At 49.2% G+C, this 18,370-nt stretch overlaps 2 protein-coding genes and 3 pseudogenes across 2 annotated transcripts; 4 read left to right on the top strand and 1 right to left on the bottom strand.

The window, feature by feature from the left end:
- The first annotated feature begins 700 nt into the window (after positions 1-700).
- On the top strand, positions 701-1,703 carry LOC115599771 (annotated as a pseudogene).
- A 2,514-nt stretch (positions 1,704-4,217) lies between these two features.
- LOC115599772 lies at positions 4,218-5,440 on the bottom strand. Its single transcript, XM_030465775.1, is given in 4 exon segments — positions 4,218-4,592; positions 4,884-4,988; positions 4,990-5,065; positions 5,388-5,440. Coding segments are annotated over 4 exon segments (609 nt in total).
- Positions 5,441-7,004: 1,564 nt separating this feature from the next.
- LOC115599773 lies at positions 7,005-8,013 on the top strand (annotated as a pseudogene).
- Positions 8,014-10,851: 2,838 nt separating this feature from the next.
- On the top strand, positions 10,852-14,093 carry LOC115599774 (annotated as a pseudogene).
- Positions 14,094-15,925: 1,832 nt separating this feature from the next.
- LOC115599775 lies at positions 15,926-18,370 on the top strand. The gene is given in 5 exon segments (XM_030465776.1): positions 15,926-16,091; positions 16,233-16,369; positions 17,563-17,643; positions 17,646-17,750; positions 18,041-18,370. Coding segments are annotated over 5 exon segments (819 nt in total).

Below are 18,370 nucleotides of genomic sequence, written 5' to 3' on the forward strand. Positions count from 1 at the left end.
AAGATCACCTAATCCCAGCTCTGTTCCATGGACAGGGAAACACACCACCAGACAATTCTACTCCAAGCTCCATCCAACCTGGCCTTGAACACTTCCAGGGATGGGGCATCCCTGTCTTCTATGGGCAACCTGAGCCATGGTCTCATCACCCACACACCAAACTATTTCTTGCTAATGCCTCATGGAAATCTCCCCTCTTTCAGCTCAACACCATTCATCCTCATCTCATCAGTCCAGGCCATTGTAAGAAGTCCTTTCCCATCTTTCCTGTGGTCCTTTCGGATACAAGAAGATGCTCGGTCTTCCCTGTAGCCTTGTCTTCTCCAGGCTGAACAACCCCATCTCTCACAGCTGTCTCCAGAGCAGAGGTACTACAGCCCAAGGATCATCTGAGTAGCTTGAACACTTCTCAGTGAAGACTGAGGCAAAAGTGTTCAAGTACCTCACCCTTCCCCATATTGTGTAACCAGGTCTTCCCTTTCTATCTGAAGAAGACAAGCATTTTCCCTGGCCTCTCTTGTACCACTGACACACCTTCAAAAGCTTTTCTTGCTGTCCTTGCTGCCCCCTGTGCCTGCCGAACTTAGAAGAAGGATAATAAGCTTCAGAATTTCATCTGGCATTGGCCTGCACATGAGGACCCTGTGTCCCACCACAGTCGACGGAATCACTGCACATCAAGAGGACTGATAAAAGGATGATGGCGTGCACGGGCAGGGAGGTTGTCTTGGCCTTCCTCTTGCCAAGTAAAGGAAGAAATGGAAGGCACATGGGGAAGAGACAGCATTGCTTCCACTGATGTCTTTCAAACCTGGAAATCCTCATACCTTGCATCCCGGCACTTACAGAAGCCTTCATCTTGGAAAATGTGAGGCAGAAGGGAGGAAATGAAAAGGCAGAAGTGCAGGAAGCCAAGACACAGCCTATACCATTACCTGGGATGGTTTAATTTGACAGGAGCTTGTCGGAAAATTATTACTCTCAACAGGGTGCCTCTGGGCCTGAGGCAGCGCAGGGCTGCTATAAAAGGCAGCCCAGCTCTCTGGTCCCTCATCCACTTCTCTTGCCTCCTTCTCCTGGGGAATCAGGTGAGTGCAAAGCCTCTTCTCCTTCAAGATCAGTTCTCTCCTCTATGTTATATCTCAGGCGATGTGGGCTGTGCTATCCCAGGGCTGGGAGCTGCTTCTCATGGGAGAGGGAAGGGAAGAGAAGAAGCTTCCTAAAGGGAGCCTGGGACTTAGTTGAGATGACACCTGGGTTTTGAGCTGGGCAACATGTGATAGGCTTTGAGATATCTTGGCTCCAATGTGGTTGTGTGAAGTGCTGATTCTCATGCATCTCTGTGCTTTACTATCTCTTCTTCTGTCTCCCAGGTGAACGTCTATTCCAGAATCATGTCCTGCTACAACCAGTGCCAGCCCTGCTGCCAGCCCTGTGGCCCAACCCCTCTGGCCAGCAGCTGCAATGAGCCCTGTTGCAGGCAGTGCCAGAGCTCCACCATTGTCATCCAGCCCTCCCCCGTGGTGGTGACCCTGCCCGGACCCATCCTCAGCTCCTTCCCACAGAACACTGCCGTGGGCTCCTCCACCTCTGCTGCTGTTGGCAGCATCCTCAGCTCTGATGGAGTGGCCATCAACTCCGGGGGTGTGGACCTCTCCTGCATTACCAGCCGCTACTGTGGCAGAAGATGCCCCCCTTGCTAAAGCTGCTGGCAGTGTCCCTGGCAACAACCTCCCAAGACCTCAGGACATGATGCTGGACAGAAGATAGAGCTCTGCAACATTCTCTTTCTGCTTTGTGGCATTATTTTCTTCATCTCACTTTTCTCTATACATTTTTTTTGTGTTTTTCTCCCAGTGCCAGCCCCACAGTGGCAGTGATCTGTTGTCCTCCCTCCCTCTGAAAGGCCGGCAGGAGACCACCTGGCAGGAGGTCCACCACAGCCTCTTCTTCGCTGATAGTGGTTTCCCTTTGAGCCATCCCCTTTTCCTCCTTAATCTCATTAAAATTTTGTTGCATCTAAGTCTCAGCATTTGAGTTCTCTTTCCAAAATCTGCTAAAGGAAGAGATGAAGGAATAGGAGGGTGGGATTCCCTGCAGTGGGTTTTTTCACGGGGAAACATGGTACATTAATTTCATGTGTCCATAAAGAAAGTGGTCAGTATTGCTTCCACAGAATGTGCTGCTCAATGGTTGTCTGGCCCTAGCTCAACTCCCTTTTTCAAAGACTTTTGCAGCTCTCACCCAGAGTTCTCACCTGTTCCTCATCACAACTGATGAAATCTCCAGTGATGGTCTACATTATGGACAATGGTATAGGCACCTTGGGTACATGGTGTAGGCAATTAATAAGGAGGCAGTTAGGAAAGAAGTGCACCCTGGGCTTACCACATATACAGGGTCATGCAGCAACAGTCAACCGCTTCATGGCAATTGTCTGTTCCAGCAAAGCAGAAATGTTGGTCGGAATTCTGCCAGGTCCTCTCTTCTACTGCTTGGACTTCAGCCCAAGCATGGTCAGACCTTTACCTGCAGTACATGTGTTCTGCCCACTGCCAAGTGTGTCTGCTGGTTCCTCAGGCAGTAGGAGAAATCATAGATCTGTTGAACCACAGCTTTGTTCCTTCACTCTCGTCTGGGCTGCTGATTCGTTCTGGTCTGTTCCTGGACAGTAGCAAAGGAGAACAAGACACCTATCACTGATGTCATTCTCCATGGCCTCCCAGGCCTCTCAAGGTTGGTTCATGGGCCCATGTGCCATTATTTTCTTGGTATATCTTCTTATCTGGGTAGGGAATAACCCATTCATTATTGCCACGTGGAGCAACCTGCACCTGCTGACTTTACTGCATTTCCTCTTCCTCATCAGGAGGAATGCTACAGCACCACTGTTGTATCAAAAAACATGAAGACTCTTTGTCACCAGGAAAAGAATTTGATTTGCCTGCTTGCTGGCTCAGTCGTTTTCACCCTTCTTGCTGACTCTCACGGACTTCTTGATCCTCTCGGTGGTGCTCTTCAAATGTAGAGTCACCAATGTGATCTGGAGCACCAAGAGGAGACCCTCCCATGGTGTATGGGATGCCATGTGCCTGAGCCACTCTTCTGAGCCCAGCAGGACTTCCTGTTCTGCACCCAGGAGCCCATGGACACCTGAGGGATCCCAGGACTAAAAGATTACACAGAGATGAAGGCCAAGGTTTAAAAAGAACCTGTCAAGTGTAATTGAAAGCACACCAGAATGGCAGCCTTAACAGTGAAGCCAGGAGTCATTTGGGAATGCTCTGTGCTCTGATGGCATCTGCCCAGTCAAAAACTGTCTGCCAGCAGCGGGGGGATGGCCAGATGGTAAATCTTTGGGTACTGGGTGCCCTCAGGAACCCCCTGGGTTTCCTGAGTGTACTTGTTTCACAGGGAGTGGGTCTGCATTGTGTAAGTGAGTGGGGCTGAAAACAATCCCAACTTGTGAATTAGCTCAGATGTTCATGCCTGGAGGACAGCTGGGCTATACCGGGTGCTGAAGGAGTGTCTGAGGTACCTCTCTCATCTGCCTGTTGCCCACGTGTGCTGGCCATGGACCATAACTCAGGTAATGGAGGAGAAACGAAGGCAGAGATGAGGCTGCGGGCCCTCCTCAGCCATGATTGTTTTCCCATTCCCACCCCTGCCACCCTTTGGTGACATCCTTTAAGGGATGGCCACTGCCTGTGGAGTAGCCAGGGATGTCTACATCAGCTCCAAAAGAAAGGCTGTGAAACAAAATCCACTGCAGGGAGTCCAGCCCCCCCCTCCCCCTTCTTCCAGGTCTCCCTCTGAGACCGGGAGGCAGATTCTGAGACACAGGTGGAAGGAGGACTCAGAGGCCCAGACTTGGATGCAGCACAACTTTAATGAGTCTAAAGGGGAAAAGGAAGAGGCTCACAGGGTGCACCAGGGACAGCCACCAAGAGGCTGTGGTGGAGTTCCTGTAGGATGTCCTCCTCCCTGCCTTAGAGAGGGAGGTGAAAAGTCCCCTGCTAGGCTGGCACTGGGAAAAAAAAGAGACAGGAAAGGAAGGAGAGAGCAAAGAGAATATAAAGAGGAGATGTAGCCTTAGGCCATGCTTATAGAGAGCCCGGGCTGGCCGCTTCCTGCCATCGTTTACAGGAGGTGCCAGGGATGAAGAGCTATCCTAAATACAAAAGCACAAAGCTCCATCTCTTCTCCAGCAGAGTGTTCTAAGGTCCTGAGAGGTTCTTGCCAGGGACATTGCCAGGATGTTTAGCAGGGGGGCATCTGTAGCAGCTGGCAATGCAGGAGAGGTCACAGCAGCCAGAGTTGATGGGCACTCCATCACAGCTGAGGATGCTGCCAACAGCAGCGGAGGTGGAGGAGCCCACGACGGTGTTCTGTGGGAAGGAGCTAAGGATGGGTCCGGGCAGGGTCACCACCACGGGGGAGGGCTCAATGACAACGATGGAGCTCTGGCACTGCCTGCAACAGGGCTCATTGCAGCTGCTGGCCAGAGGGGTTGGGCCACAGGACTGGCCGCAGGGCTGGCAGCAGGGCTGGCACTTCTCGTTGCAGGACATGTCTCTGGGAGAGAGGTTCACCTGGGAGAGAGAGTAAGGAGGAAGCAAAGCACAGAGATGCATGAGGATCAGCACTTCACACAATCACACTGGAGACAAGGTATTTCAAAGCTCAGCATAGGCTGCCCAGCTCAGAGCCCAGCTGTCATCTCAACTAAGTGCCAGCCTCTCTCCATGAAAGTCCTCCTCTCTCCTCCCCTCTCCCATGAGAAGCAGCTCCCAGCCCTGGGATAGCACAGCCCACATCGCCTGAGACATACATAGAGGAGAGAACTGATCTTGAAGGAGAAGGAGAAGAGGCTTTGCACTCACCTGATTCCCAAGGAGAAGGAGGTGAGAAAAGTCGATGAGGGAGCAGAGAGCTGGGCTGCCTTTTATAGCAGCCCTGCACTGCCTCAGGCCCAGAGGCACCTGTTGGGAAGTAATGCTTCTCTGACAAGCCCCTGTCAAATGCAAAGCATCCCAGGTAATGGTATGGGACATTTCCTGGTTTCCTGCACTACTGCTGACTTTTCATTTCCTGCCTTCTGTCACGTGTTTGCCCATATGAAGTCTGCTGTAAGTGCCATCGTGAGATACCGAGGGATTTCCAGGGATGATGGATGTCAGCACAAGCAGAAGTCTCAGCTCAAGTGCTGGTGGCATCCCATGCAATCAGATGATGTGCAAGTTTGTCATTCCTGTGGGTTGGTTTGCGGTGAAATTGTTGAATTTCTTCAGAGTAGAATCATAGAATCTTTCAGGATGGAAAAGACCCTTGGGATCATTGAGTCAAATCATTGGGGCACCTGGCTAGAGGCATGTTCCATACCCTACAGCATTATGCCCTCAATATATCCGAGGAGGTCGAATTTGTTGAAGGCTGGCATTGACGGAATACTGGCTGAGCATGCCTCAGTTGGTGGTGAACAACTGTTTGACATTACTGTGTTTGTCTTGGTTTGATTTGCATTACTTGGTGAGTGTTCTTCTTGCTACTTTTGTTTTTGTGGTTAGGATACTTTTTGTTGTTTGTTTTTTCCTGAATTTTTTCTTAGGAGGATTTTTTGTTGCTGTTCTTTCGTTGGTTGGTTGGTTTTGCGGTTTTCATATTTGTTGTTTTGTTTGTTTGTTTGTTCCCATTTTGGAATTTCAGCTGGGACAGGAGACAGGGCTGATCCTCCGCTCTGTGCCTCTGAAGCCTCTGGCCATGGGTTTTGAACAGCTGTGTCAGCTCCTGGAGACACAGAGAGTTCTCTGTGGACTGCTGGAGCCCAGAGTCTCTCCAATGTCTCCTGCCAGCTCTCCCTCACCTCAGACCTCCAGCCCTTAGGGCACCTCATGCCATGAGTTTCTGACTCACTCCTGAAGCAGGAACCTGTCATCCCTGCAGGCTGTGGTCACAGTGTCCAAGTTCCAAGCATTTACCTTTCTCCTGGGCCTCAACTCCAAAGGTTCTGAGTCCTGTGAAGCAAGCACGGGGTCTCGACGAGGAGCTCCAGGAAAGCCTGTAGCTGGTCGGTGCAGTTTTAAATCCTGTCCGTGTGCTTCACAAAGTAATGAAATGGGAAACTGTTTCTGGTTGTGCTTTCCTAAGGTCTCCATTAGCAACGTGCAAGTGGACTCAGTCCCTTTGTGGAGGAAATCTGCTCAGGGTTCCCCGACCTGTCCTGATGGTGCCAGTCAGAAGCCTGAGCAGAGGCTCTGGAGATTCAATTTCATAGAATGTCTGTCTTGGATTGGAAGAGATCTTAAAGATCACCTAATCCCAGCTCTGTTCCATGGACAGGGAAACACACCACCAGACAATTCTACTCCAAGCTCCATCCAACCTGGCCTTGAACACTTCCAGGGATGGGGCATCCCTGTCTTCTATGGGCAACCTGAGCCATGGTCTCATCACCCACACACCAAACTATTTCTTGCTAATGCCTCATGGAAATCTCCCCTCTTTCAGCTCAACACCATTCATCCTCATCTCATCAGTCCAGGCCATTGTAAGAAGTCCTTTCCCATCTTTCCTGTGGTCCTTTCGGATACAAGAAGATGCTCGGTCTTCCCTGTAGCCTTGTCTTCTCCAGGCTGAACAACCCCATCTCTCACAGCTGTCTCCAGAGCAGAGGTACTACAGCCCAAGGATCATCTGAGTAGCTTGAACACTTCTCAGTGAAGACTGAGGCAAAAGTGTTCAAGTACCTCACCCTTCCCCATATTGTGTAACCAGGTCTTCCCTTTCTATCTGAAGAAGACAAGCATTTTCCCTGGCCTCTCTTGTACCACTGACACACCTTCAAAAGCTTTTCTTGCTGTCCTTGCTGCCCCCTGTGCCTGCCGAACTTAGAAGAAGGATAATAAGCTTCAGAATTTCATCTGGCATTGGCCTGCACATGAGGACCCTGTGTCCCACCACAGTCGACGGAATCACTGCACATCAAGAGGACTGATAAAAGGATGATGGCGTGCACGGGCAGGGAGGTTGTCTTGGCCTTCCTCTTGCCAAGTAAAGGAAGAAATGGAAGGCACATGGGGAAGAGACAGCATTGCTTCCACTGATGTCTTTCAAACCTGGAAATCCTCATACCTTGCATCCCGGCACTTACAGAAGCCTTCATCTTGGAAAATGTGAGGCAGAAGGGAGGAAATGAAAAGGCAGAAGTGCAGGAAGCCAAGACACAGCCTATACCATTACCTGGGATGGTTTAATTTGACAGGAGCTTGTCGGAAAATTATTACTCTCAACAGGGTGCCTCTGGGCCTGAGGCAGCGCAGGGCTGCTATAAAAGGCAGCCCAGCTCTCTGGTCCCTCATCCACTTCTCTTGCCTCCTTCTCCTGGGGAATCAGGTGAGTGCAAAGCCTCTTCTCCTTCTCCTTCAAGATCAGTTCTCTCCTCTATGTTATATCTCAGGCGATGTGGGCTGTGCTATCCCAGGGCTGGGAGCTGCTTCTCATGGGAGAGGGAAGGGAAGAGAAGAAGCTTCCTAAAGGGAGCCTGGGACTTAGTTGAGATGACACCTGGGTTTTGAGCTGGGCAACATGTGATAGGCTTTGAGATATCTTGGCTCCAATGTGGTTGTGTGAAGTGCTGATTCTCATGCATCTCTGTGCTTTACTATCTCTTCTTCTGTCTCCCAGGTGAACGTCTATTCCAGAATCATGTCCTGCTACAACCAGTGCCAGCCCTGCTGCCAGCCCTGTGGCCCAACCCCTCTGGCCAGCAGCTGCAATGAGCCCTGTTGCAGGCAGTGCCAGAGCTCCATCGTTGTCATTGAGCCCTCCCCCGTGGTGGTGACCCTGCCCGGACCCATCCTCAGCTCCTTCCCACAGAACACTGCCGTGGGCTCCTCCACCTCTGCTGCTGTTGGCAGCATCCTCAGCTCTGATGGAGTGGCCATCAACTCCGGGGGTGTGGACCTCTCCTGCATTACCAGCCGCTACTGTGGCAGAAGATGCCCCCCTTGCTAAAGCTGCTGGCAGTGTCCCTGGCAACAACCTCCCAAGACCTCAGGACATGATGCTGGACAGAAGATAGAGCTCTGCAACATTCTCTTACTGCTTTGTGGCATTAGTCTCTTCCTCTTTCTCATTGTTTGTGTTTTTCTCCCAGTGCCAGGCTCGCAGTGATCCTTTGGCCTCCCTCTCTCTGCAGGTCTGGACCTAGGCCATCTGGCAGGAGGTCCACCACAACCTCTTCATGTTTAATACTGGATTTCTCTTTTCCCTATCTCCTTTTCTTCCTTGATCTCATTAAAATTTTGTTGCATCCAAGACTGCACATTGGAGTTCTATATCCAAATTCTACACCAGGAATATATGAAGGAATTGAAGGGTGGGATTTTCTGCAGTGGGTTTTTTCACAAGGAAACATGGTACACTAATTTCATGTGTCCATAAAGAAAGTGGTCAGTATTGCTTCCACAGAATGTGCTGCTCAATGGTTGTCTGGCCCTAGCTCAGCTCCCTTTTTCAAAGACTTTTGCAAATCTCACCCAGAGTTCTCACCTGTTCCTCATCACACTTGATGAAATCTCCAGTGATGGTCTACATTATGGACAATGGTATAGGCACCTTGGGTACATGGTGTAGGCAATTAATAAGGAGGCAGTTAGGAAAGAAGTGCACCCTGGGCTTACCACATATACAGGGTCATGCAGCAACAGTCAACCGCTTCATGGCAATTGTCTGTTCCAGCAAAGCAGAAATGTTGGTCGGAATTCTGCCAGGTCCTCTCTTCTACTGCTTGGACTTCAGCCCAAGCATGGTCAGACCTTTACCTGCAGTAAATGTTTTCTGTCCATCGTCTTCTGTGTCTGGTTTGTTCCTTGGGCAGGAAGAGATATAATAGACATAACCCATCACAGATTTGCCTTCACTCTTATCTGTGCATTTGCCTTTACATTTTCAGAAGGTTTTCTTCCTGTTATTGATGTCCCCTCTGCCTGCATCAATAGAAGAAAGTTAATAGATGCAGAAGTGCACATGGTTTTGGCCTGAACATTAGCAGCCTCTGTCCAATTCCAGTCTCCAGAAACACTGCACCGTAAGTGTATTGATAAATGTATTTAGCCTGCATGAGCAGGCTGGATGTCTTTGTCATTTTTCCTGGCACATATAGTAAGAAATCACAGAATCATAGAATCAGTAAGGTTAGAAATGTCACCTGTGATCATCAAGTCCAACCGTCCTCCCTACCACCCATGACCGCCGTACCATCCACTGTAACATGTCATCTACTCAGCTTTTGAACACCTCCAGGGATGATGTCTTCACCATGTCCCTGGAAAGAATGCTGCAATGCTTAATCTATCTTTCTGGGAAGAATTTTTTTTCTAGTATTGAACCTGAACCTCCCCTAGATGAGCGTGACCCTATTTCCTTTTGCCCTATCACTCATCCTCAGGGAGAAGAGGCCAACATCTGTCTCACTACAACCTCCTTTCAGATAGATGTAGAGAGCAATTAGGTCTCCCAGCAGCCTCCTCTTTTCCAAGCTGGACACTATTCCTGATGCAGGCCATGATTCTGTTTGCCTTCTTGGCTACCTGGGCACGCTGCCGCCTCATGTTCAGGTGACTGTCAATCAACACTCCCAGGCTCCTCTCTGCTGGGCATTATTGTTTTCCCATTCCCATCCCTGCCAGCCTTTGGTGCCATCCTAATGGATGACCATTGCCTGTGGAATATCCAAGAGATAACCAAGAACTGTAACTTTGAATAATCTTCAGAAAACTGGGATGATTAGTTGTGTTTAAAGATTTTAAATAAATGCTTCAAAAATGCAACCATTGAATGTCCTTGGTAGATCCTTTAAGAAGAGGAGTAGATAGAGCTAGTTATGATGATTTCATAGAATCATAGATTCATGGAATGGTAGGGGTTGGAAGTGCAACTCCATAGCCAAAGCAGGATCACCTAGGGCAGGTCACACAGAAATGCATTCAGATGGGTCTTGAAAGTCTCTAGAAAAGGAGACTCCAAAACCTCTCTGGGCAGCCCCTGTTCCACTGCTCTGTCACCCTTATAGTAAAAATGCTTTTCCTCATGAGGATGGGTAATTTCCTGTGCTCTGTATCTCCAGCTCCTCTTCCTTAGTCCCCATACTGCATGCGTTGGCGTATATGGATTTCAGAGAGAGAGTTGAGTGAGTGGTTTTCCCCCTTGAGGGGTGGTAGGCTTCTGATAACCAAAGTTGCTAACAGACTGATTCAGAAGTGCTGGGCTGCTACACCTCAGGGACTCACTAGCAAGCCTGGTTATATTCCCTTCCCCCTTCAAATTTAATTTAAAGCGCTGTCCATCAGCCCTGCAATCTCTTGCACAAAGACTCTCCTCTCTTTCAGAAAGGTGTCTCTCATGAAGTGCCAGCAAGCCTGGTGAGCGACAGGCCATCCCATTCCCTTTATGATGTTATCATCAGATATTAAGTGATGTATTTTCCTTCTTCCTGGATCTCTTCATCTCCATCCCCCAAGCACTTTCCCAAAGGATCCTGCCTGCCCCAAGGAGGCAAAAATCTGCTCTTAATGGAGTGCAGGCTTGCAATTCTGTCTTCCGCTTTGCAGAGCCAGCACACAGTCCAGACATGAGAGCTGGCCCACCCAGCTTTGCCACAAAACCACAATAGGATCCTAGCTCTGTTTCTCTGCACACAGTTTTAAGTCACTCTGATTGTGTTGTCCTATCTATGTCTGGGCTCAACCTGGAAAGGGATTTCAGAGTGGTGGTGTGGTCACTGAGCCATGTCACAACATCAATACCAGCCAACATTGTTGTTGCTTTAGGTGCAAAGATGGTGGGCCCAACATGGTTCTTGTTTCAATAGTGAGTGCTGTGGGATGGGAGAATCTGGTACTTTCTGATCTTGCCTACAGGAGCAGTGGGTTGAGACAGGCTGGAATCCTCTTGTCTTGATACAGGTACAATGAGTTGGGACCAAGAGGCTCTCCCTAACACTACCTGGAGGTCCGCTGTTTGCAGAACATACCTGAGGTCCCTTCTGCTTAGATCACAGCCCCACTCTGAAAGTTGCCGAAGATTAATTTGAACTGTAGCTGTCACTGAAAAATACAGACCAGTCAATTACCTCGAGACCCCTTAAATATTGGTCTTAAGAGGGAGGCCCTTTGGAGGTCACTGAGACTGCAATGAGCTGAGTCCCCATATCTCATAAATCTCACAAAGGAAGCTGGCTCATCCGATTGAAAGATTAAGTAGTCAGCCACTTCTCTTAGATATCAGGGAGAGTGAAATTAAATGAGGTTGCTAAAATTTGACTCCATTAGTTAATAGGGAGTATATTACAACTTCTTTCATGAAATTAGGTAGCAGAATTTAACATCTTAATAGATTAACCTCAATATCTGTGCATGTCTGTGTTTGTTTTGTCACGGTTTAACGCTGGCCCGGCAATTAAACCGAATAACAGATGCTCTCTATTAATGTCTCTCTCCTCCTTGATAAAGAAAGGAGAGAGAATAAGGGGGAGAGACTTATGGGTTGGAAACTAAACTACACAACTTTAATGAAACAGTAATGATAAATAGGAAAAATTACTAAATATATTCAACTATACAGGAAAATGGATACCACATTCCTCCCCCCTCTCCCCCAACAACTCTCACGTCACCACCGAGGCTGCAGGGCAGCCCTGGAGTCGGCAGCAGTCAGGAACTGGAGGCAGGAACACACAGATATGGGCTGGCATGGATCAGGAGCACAGGCAGACGAACGGACGGGATCCTTCCAGGATGCCGGGTGAAGGAAGGGGAGACAGGAAATCTGGAAATCCGGAAATCATGGCTTGGCCCTCATGATCCCTCAAATTTATACTGAGTGTGACGTATATGGGATGGAATACTCTGTCTGGTCAATTCTGGCATCTATCTTGTCTGTTCCTCCCCAAAGGAGGGCTCAGGTGGGACCTCTTTATCCTCCTGGACGGTAAAATCTTCTCATCAGAGCTGAGCAGTGTCCTTGGCTCTGCACACCAGTCTCTAGCAGTAACTATAAACATCAAGTGTTATCAATCCTAGAAGCACACACTGTCTGAGAAACTTGCTGTTAATTTCAGCAAGTGCAACTACTTACAAGAGACTTAGCTAGAAGCAAAAGTACAAGACAGAAAATCACCTTTATCCTGGACCAAACCAGGACAGTTTACAATTTATTTTAGAATTTTTTTACTTGAATTTCATTATAGCAAATTATTAATTAAGCTGCTAAGAAATTCTTTGTGTTAATGAATCTTAACTTATTACTATTCCAAATCACACCTGACCTATAATTATGTGTCCAAGCACTACACTGAAATCTCTACAATTAAACCCATTAGCTGTAAACCACTGACCAAGTGTGGAACAAAGAGCCAATTCAGCTGCAGCCAAGCTCCCCTGAGAAGGAGGAATGGGGCCCACTCTGAAACTTGTGATGCTAAGGGAGGTTCTTCTTTATTCTTTTCCCTGTGCAAATCATTCCAGCCCATTCTTGAATGTCATCCCTATCCCTTTACCAATCATTTCTTCTGACCCCAGTGTAAGTCATTCCTATCCATCCCTACACATACTTCCAACACAGTGAGACACAGAGTGCACCTTGTCATCAAATTCTGTTGAGTCTCACATTCAAAAATCTATATTAAAATCATGTTTTATTGGTATCTTTGTCAAGGATTATTTGAGTCACCTTAAGACCTTCCACACTCAACTGGAGGAGTCAGTGAGAGTTGTGGTTTTGCCAAAGAAAGAGATCTAGAAATGATCTCAGGAAAACCAACAAAGGGAAGGCAGCACACCTCAGGTACACTCCTACAAAATTTGGTCGGTCATACTGTCCTACATCGAACATCAATAGAGCAACATCAGGACACAAGTCCTTTTAGTCCAACACCCATTTGGAAAGAGGTCTTGGTCTTTGCCTCACTCAGCAGCAGACTGATAAGCTGGCATTAGCCTGGACAAGAGCAGCCTGTGTCCCATCACAGTCACCAGCACCAGCACTTCATCATAATAGAACAGACAAGGGGACAATGGCCTGCACGGGCAGGGAGGTTGTCTTGACCCTTGTCCTGGAACATAAAGAAAGAAACGGAGAGCACAGGGGAAGAGATCACATTTCCTCCACTGATGACTTTCAGCCCCGCAAATCCTCATACCTCTTGTCCAGGCACTTACAGCAGACTTCATATGGGGACACATGTGGCAGAAGGCAGGAAATGAAAAGGCAGAAGTGCAGGAAACCAGGAAACATCCCATACCATTAGCTGGGATGCTTTGCATTTGACAGGGGCTTGTCAGAGAAGCATTACTTCCCAACAGGTGCCTCTGAGCCTGAGGCAGTGCAGGGCTGCTATAAAAGGCAGCCCAGCTCTCTGCTCCCTCATCCACTTCTCTTGCCTCCTTCTCCTGGGGAATCAGGTGAGTGCAAAGCCTCTTCTCCTTCTCCTTCAAGATCAGTTCTCTCCTCTATGTATGTCTCAGGCGATGTGGGCTGTGCTATCCCAGGGCTGGGAGCTGCTTCTCATGGGAGAGGGGAGGAGAGAGGAGGACTCTCACAGAGAGAGGCTGGCACTTAGTTGAGATGACAGCTGGGCTCTGAGCTGGGCAGCCTATGCTGAGCTTTGAAATACCTTGTCTCCAGTGTGATTGTGTGAAGTGCTGATTCTCATGCATCTCTGTGCTTTGCTTCCTCCTTACTCTCTCTCCCAGGTGAACCTCTCTCCCAGAGACATGTCCTGCAACGAGAAGTGCCAGCCCTGCTGCCAGCCCTGCGGCCAGTCCTGTGGCCCAACCCCTCTGGCCAGCAGCTGCAATGAGCCCTGTTGCAGGCAGTGCCAGAGCTCCATCGTTGTCATTGAGCCCTCCCCCGTGGTGGTGACCCTGCCCGGACCCATCCTCAGCTCCTTCCCACAGAACACCATCGTGGGCTCCTCCACCTCTGCTGCTCTTGGCAGCATCCTCAGCTGTGATGGAGTGCCCATCAACTCCGGGGGTGTGGACCTCTCCTGCATTACCAGCCGCTACTGCGGCAACAGATGTAGGCCATGCTAAAGCTGCTGGCAATGTCCCTCGCAAGAACTTCCCAGGACCTCAGTTCATGGTGTTGAACATGCAATAGAGCTTCATGCCATTACCTCCTTCTTCCACTCTACTGTCTCTCTCCCCCTTGTTGTCTCTGACTTCCAGCCTGACAGAGAACTGCTGGCCTCCTCCCTCATCAGGGCATGGCAGGAGAACACCCTGCAAGAGGTCCATCACATCTGATTGCCTGCCCCTGGTGCCTCCCCAATGGTTCTCTGTGAGCCACTTTTTTTTCTTCTTGTCTCATTAAAGTTGTGCTGCATCCAAGACTGAGCCTCTGAGTGCTCTTTCCCTCTGTTGGAACTCTTCAAGTCTGCTTAAGGGAAAAGGTGAAGGAAGGGGTGGGTGCAGCTCCTTGTATTGTATTTTTTCATTGGGAAACATGGTAAAAAAAAAGCGGGGAAATGAGGGATGGGTGGCTTGGAAAGAAAGACATTTAAAGGGCATCTGAGACATCCAAGGGAGCTGTGGCTTTTCCACTGGAATCAGTTCTCATGCCAAACCTTTTCTAGCAGAGTCAGGAAGAGCTGACTGAAGAAAGCAGGTCACTGGCACAGCAGCTCCCATGCACAGTTTTCCTCCCACATGGCCCCTGGAGGCTCTTTGTTCATTTGTAGCTATGTCAGGAGGGTTGGTGGACTGTGCTCTGTTCATGGCAGTCAACCTGCCCCTAGATCTCAAGCTCACCAGCAGAAAGGTGGCATGACATCATTGCCTGTTGTATCTGTTGTATCTGAGGGATACAACATTGTGGAAAGAGACTGCTCTTGATGGCACAGAATCAAACTAGGAAAACAAACATCCAGCAAATACTCCTGGCTCAGTTGGTTATCATAGTTGTTGCAAAAAAAAAATCTCAGCAATCTTGGCTGGCATTGAGAAACCCATCTAGCTACTTTATCCCTCTGCTTCCTCCATGGGGCAGGAGGAGAAAAGGTAAAAAATGTTGTGAGTTGAGATAGAACTGAGAGGGATTACTTACCAGTTACCATCACAGGCAAAGCAGACTTCATCTGGGGGAGATTCATTTAACTTATTGCCAATGAAAAATAGAGCACTATGGGGAGAAACAGCCGCATAAACCTCAAATACAATGACTTTGTTCCCACCTCTTTTCCCACAGCCTCACCTTCCATTCCTTTATTCACAGCTCTTCTGTTTCCTCCACTCCTAAGAAGAGCAGTGGGCTGTGAATGGTGGGTTGTGGTCAGCACACAAACAGTTCCTCTCTGAGAAATAAGGACTTCTTATGAAAATGCACCAGAGTCTCATAAGTTTGACCAAAACCACAGGTTGCCCAGAGAAGCTGTGGCTGCCCCATTCCTGGAAGTGTTCGAGGCCAGGTCGGATGAAGCTTGGGGCAACCTGGTCTAGCAGAAGGTGTTCCTGTCCACACAGTGGGGTTGGAAATGGAGGGTACTTAAGGTCTCTTCCAACCCAAATTCCAAATTCCAAATTCCAAATTCGATAGTTTTATGATTCTATGCAATGGTCATGGACAGACGAAGCGAGAGTCTCCCTGCTATGACCTGTACATGCCCTCATAAGGAGGGTCACACAAGTTCAGACTGACACGTGTGCTCATACTTCTCTGCAGTAAACCATGCAATAATTTGTAAGCTCACATAAAGCCAGGGAAGCATCAGCAGCTGTGGCCTCTGCTGAGCAGATACCTCTATGCAAATGCACAAAGCAGGGGGAATAAACAACAGGAGCTGCACGTGTCTGCATGCCTGCAGGGCTAAGATGTCACTAGTATCACAGAGACCCAGTGGGACGGTTCCTCTGACTGGAGCACGGGAATGGCTGGGGATAAACTGTTTAGGAAGGACAGGAAGGGCAAGAGAGGAGTGGCTGTCATTCTCTATGTCAGTGACCAACGATTGTTCATGGAGCTCTGCCTGGGGATGGATGAGGAGCTGACAGAGACCCTGTGTGTCAGGATTAAGGGGAAGACAGGGGCAAGAGGTATTATAGTAGGGGTCTGCTAAAGGCCACCCAACCAGGATGACCAAGTGGCTGAGACTCTCTTTAGACAGACAGGAGCTGCTTCACACTCAGAAGCCATGATCCTCATGGGGGACTTTAATCTGCTGATATCTGCGTGAGGGACAACACAGCAAAGCAACCGGCATTGCAGAAACCTCCTCGAGTGCATTGATGACAACATCCTCCTCCAAACGGTAGAGGAACCAGTCAGAAAAGCTGCTTTGCTGGACCTTGTTCTCACCAACAGAGATGGGCAGGTGAGCGATGTAAAACTCAATGGGAGACTAGGCCTGCAGTGACCATGACACTGTAGAATTCAGGATCCTTAGGGCACTGAGAAAAGTGATAAGTAATCTGACAGCACTTGATACTAAAAGGACATTTTGGTCTCCTCAAGGGTCTCCTTGGGAGGGTAGAATGGGACAAAGCTCTGGATGGAAGGGGAGCCCAGGAAAGCTGGTCCATATTCAAGGATCACCTCCTGCATGCCCAGGACCAATGTGTCCCAGTGAAGAGCAAGAGAGGCAGGAGTGCCAGAAGACCTGCACGAATGAGCAAGGAACTCCCGGACACACTTTGGTGTAAAGACAAAGTACACAGAGGATGGAAGCAAGGACAGATATCCTGGGAGATGTACAGAGGAGTAGTCAGAGAAACGAAATCAGGTTAGGGAAGCAAAAGCACAGAGAGAACTGGATCTGCCCAGGGAGGGTAAGGGTAACAAGAAAAGTTTCTATAGGTATGTCAGTGATAAGAGGAAGGCTAGAGAAGCTGTGGGCCCACTCCAGAAGGCAACTGGAGAGTTGGTCATCCAAGACATAGAGAAGGCCAAGGTACTCAATTACTACTTTGTCTTCACTGGCAAGCTCTCTGGTCACACCCTCCATGTTACAGAAGCCAAAGGCAGGGACTGGGAAAGGAAGATCCTCCCAGTGTAGATGAAGAGCAGGTTTGAGACCATCTAAAGAACCTGAAGGTGAACAGGCCCATGGGACCTGATGGGATTTACCAACGGTGTCAAAAAGAACTGGTGACTTAAGTTGAAAAGCCACTGCCCATCATATTTGAAAAGTCATGGCAGTCTGGTGAAGTTCCTTCTGACTGGAAAAGGGGAAACGTAACGCCCATTTTCAAAGCTGGAAAAGAGTGGGAGGTGTCCCTGCCCATGAAGGGGGGTTGGAACTGGATGATCTTTAAGGTCCCTTTCAACCCTATCATATAATCATATGATTCTATGATTTCCTGACAACCTTACCACAAACCAGCCCACAGGAATGTCTCACGTGCACATCATCTGCCTGCAAGGGATGCCAACAGCACTCGAGCTGAGTCTTCTTCCTGCGCTGATGTGTTTTTGTCCTGGAAATCCCCATACCTTTCATCCAAGCACTTACAGAAGTCTTCATCTGGGAAAGCACATGACATAAAGCAGGAAATGAAAAGGCAGTAGTGCAGGAAACCAGGGCACAGCCCATACCATTACCTGGGACGCTTTGCATTTGACAGGAGCTTGTCAGAAAATTATTACTTCCCAACAGGTTGCATCTGGGCCAGAGGCAGTGCAGGGCTGCTATAAAAGGCAGCCCAGCTCTCTGCTCCCTCATCCACTTTTCTCACCTCCTTCTCCTTGGGAATCAGGTGAGTGCAAAGCCACTTCTCCTCCTCCTTCAAGATCAGCTTTCTCCTCAATGTATGTCTCAGGTGATCCGGGCTGTGCTATCCCAGGGCTGGGAGCTGCTTCTCATGGGAGAGGGGAGGAGAGAAAAAGTCTCTCATGGAGAGAGGCTGGGACTTAGTTGAGATGATAGCTGGGCTCTGAGCTGGGCAGTGTATGGTGAGCCAGGAGGAACCTTGGCTTCTCTGTGTTTGGGTGCAGTGCTGATTCTCATACATCTCTGTGCTTTGCTTCCTTCTGCCCTCTCTCCCAGGTAAACCTCTCTCCCAGAGACATGTCCTGCTACAACCAGTGCCAGCCCTGCGGCCAGTCCTGTGGCCCAACCCCTCTGGCCAGCAGCTGCAATGAGCCCTGTTGCAGGCAGTGCCAGAGCTCCACTGTTGTCATTGAGCCCTCCCCCGTGGTGGTGACCCTGCCCGGACCCATCCTCAGCTCCTTCCCACAGAACACCGTCGTGGGCTCCTCCACCTCTGCTGCTGTTGGCAGCATCCTCAGCTGTGATGGAGTGCCCATCAACTCCGGGGGTGTGGACCTCTCCTGCATTACCAGCCGCTACTGCGGCAACAGATGTAGGCCATGCTAA

Source organism: Calypte anna, chromosome 27 (assembly GCF_003957555.1).
Source record: "Calypte anna isolate BGI_N300 chromosome 27, bCalAnn1_v1.p, whole genome shotgun sequence".
In the NCBI taxonomy this organism is placed as follows: domain Eukaryota; kingdom Metazoa; phylum Chordata; class Aves; order Apodiformes; family Trochilidae; genus Calypte; species Calypte anna.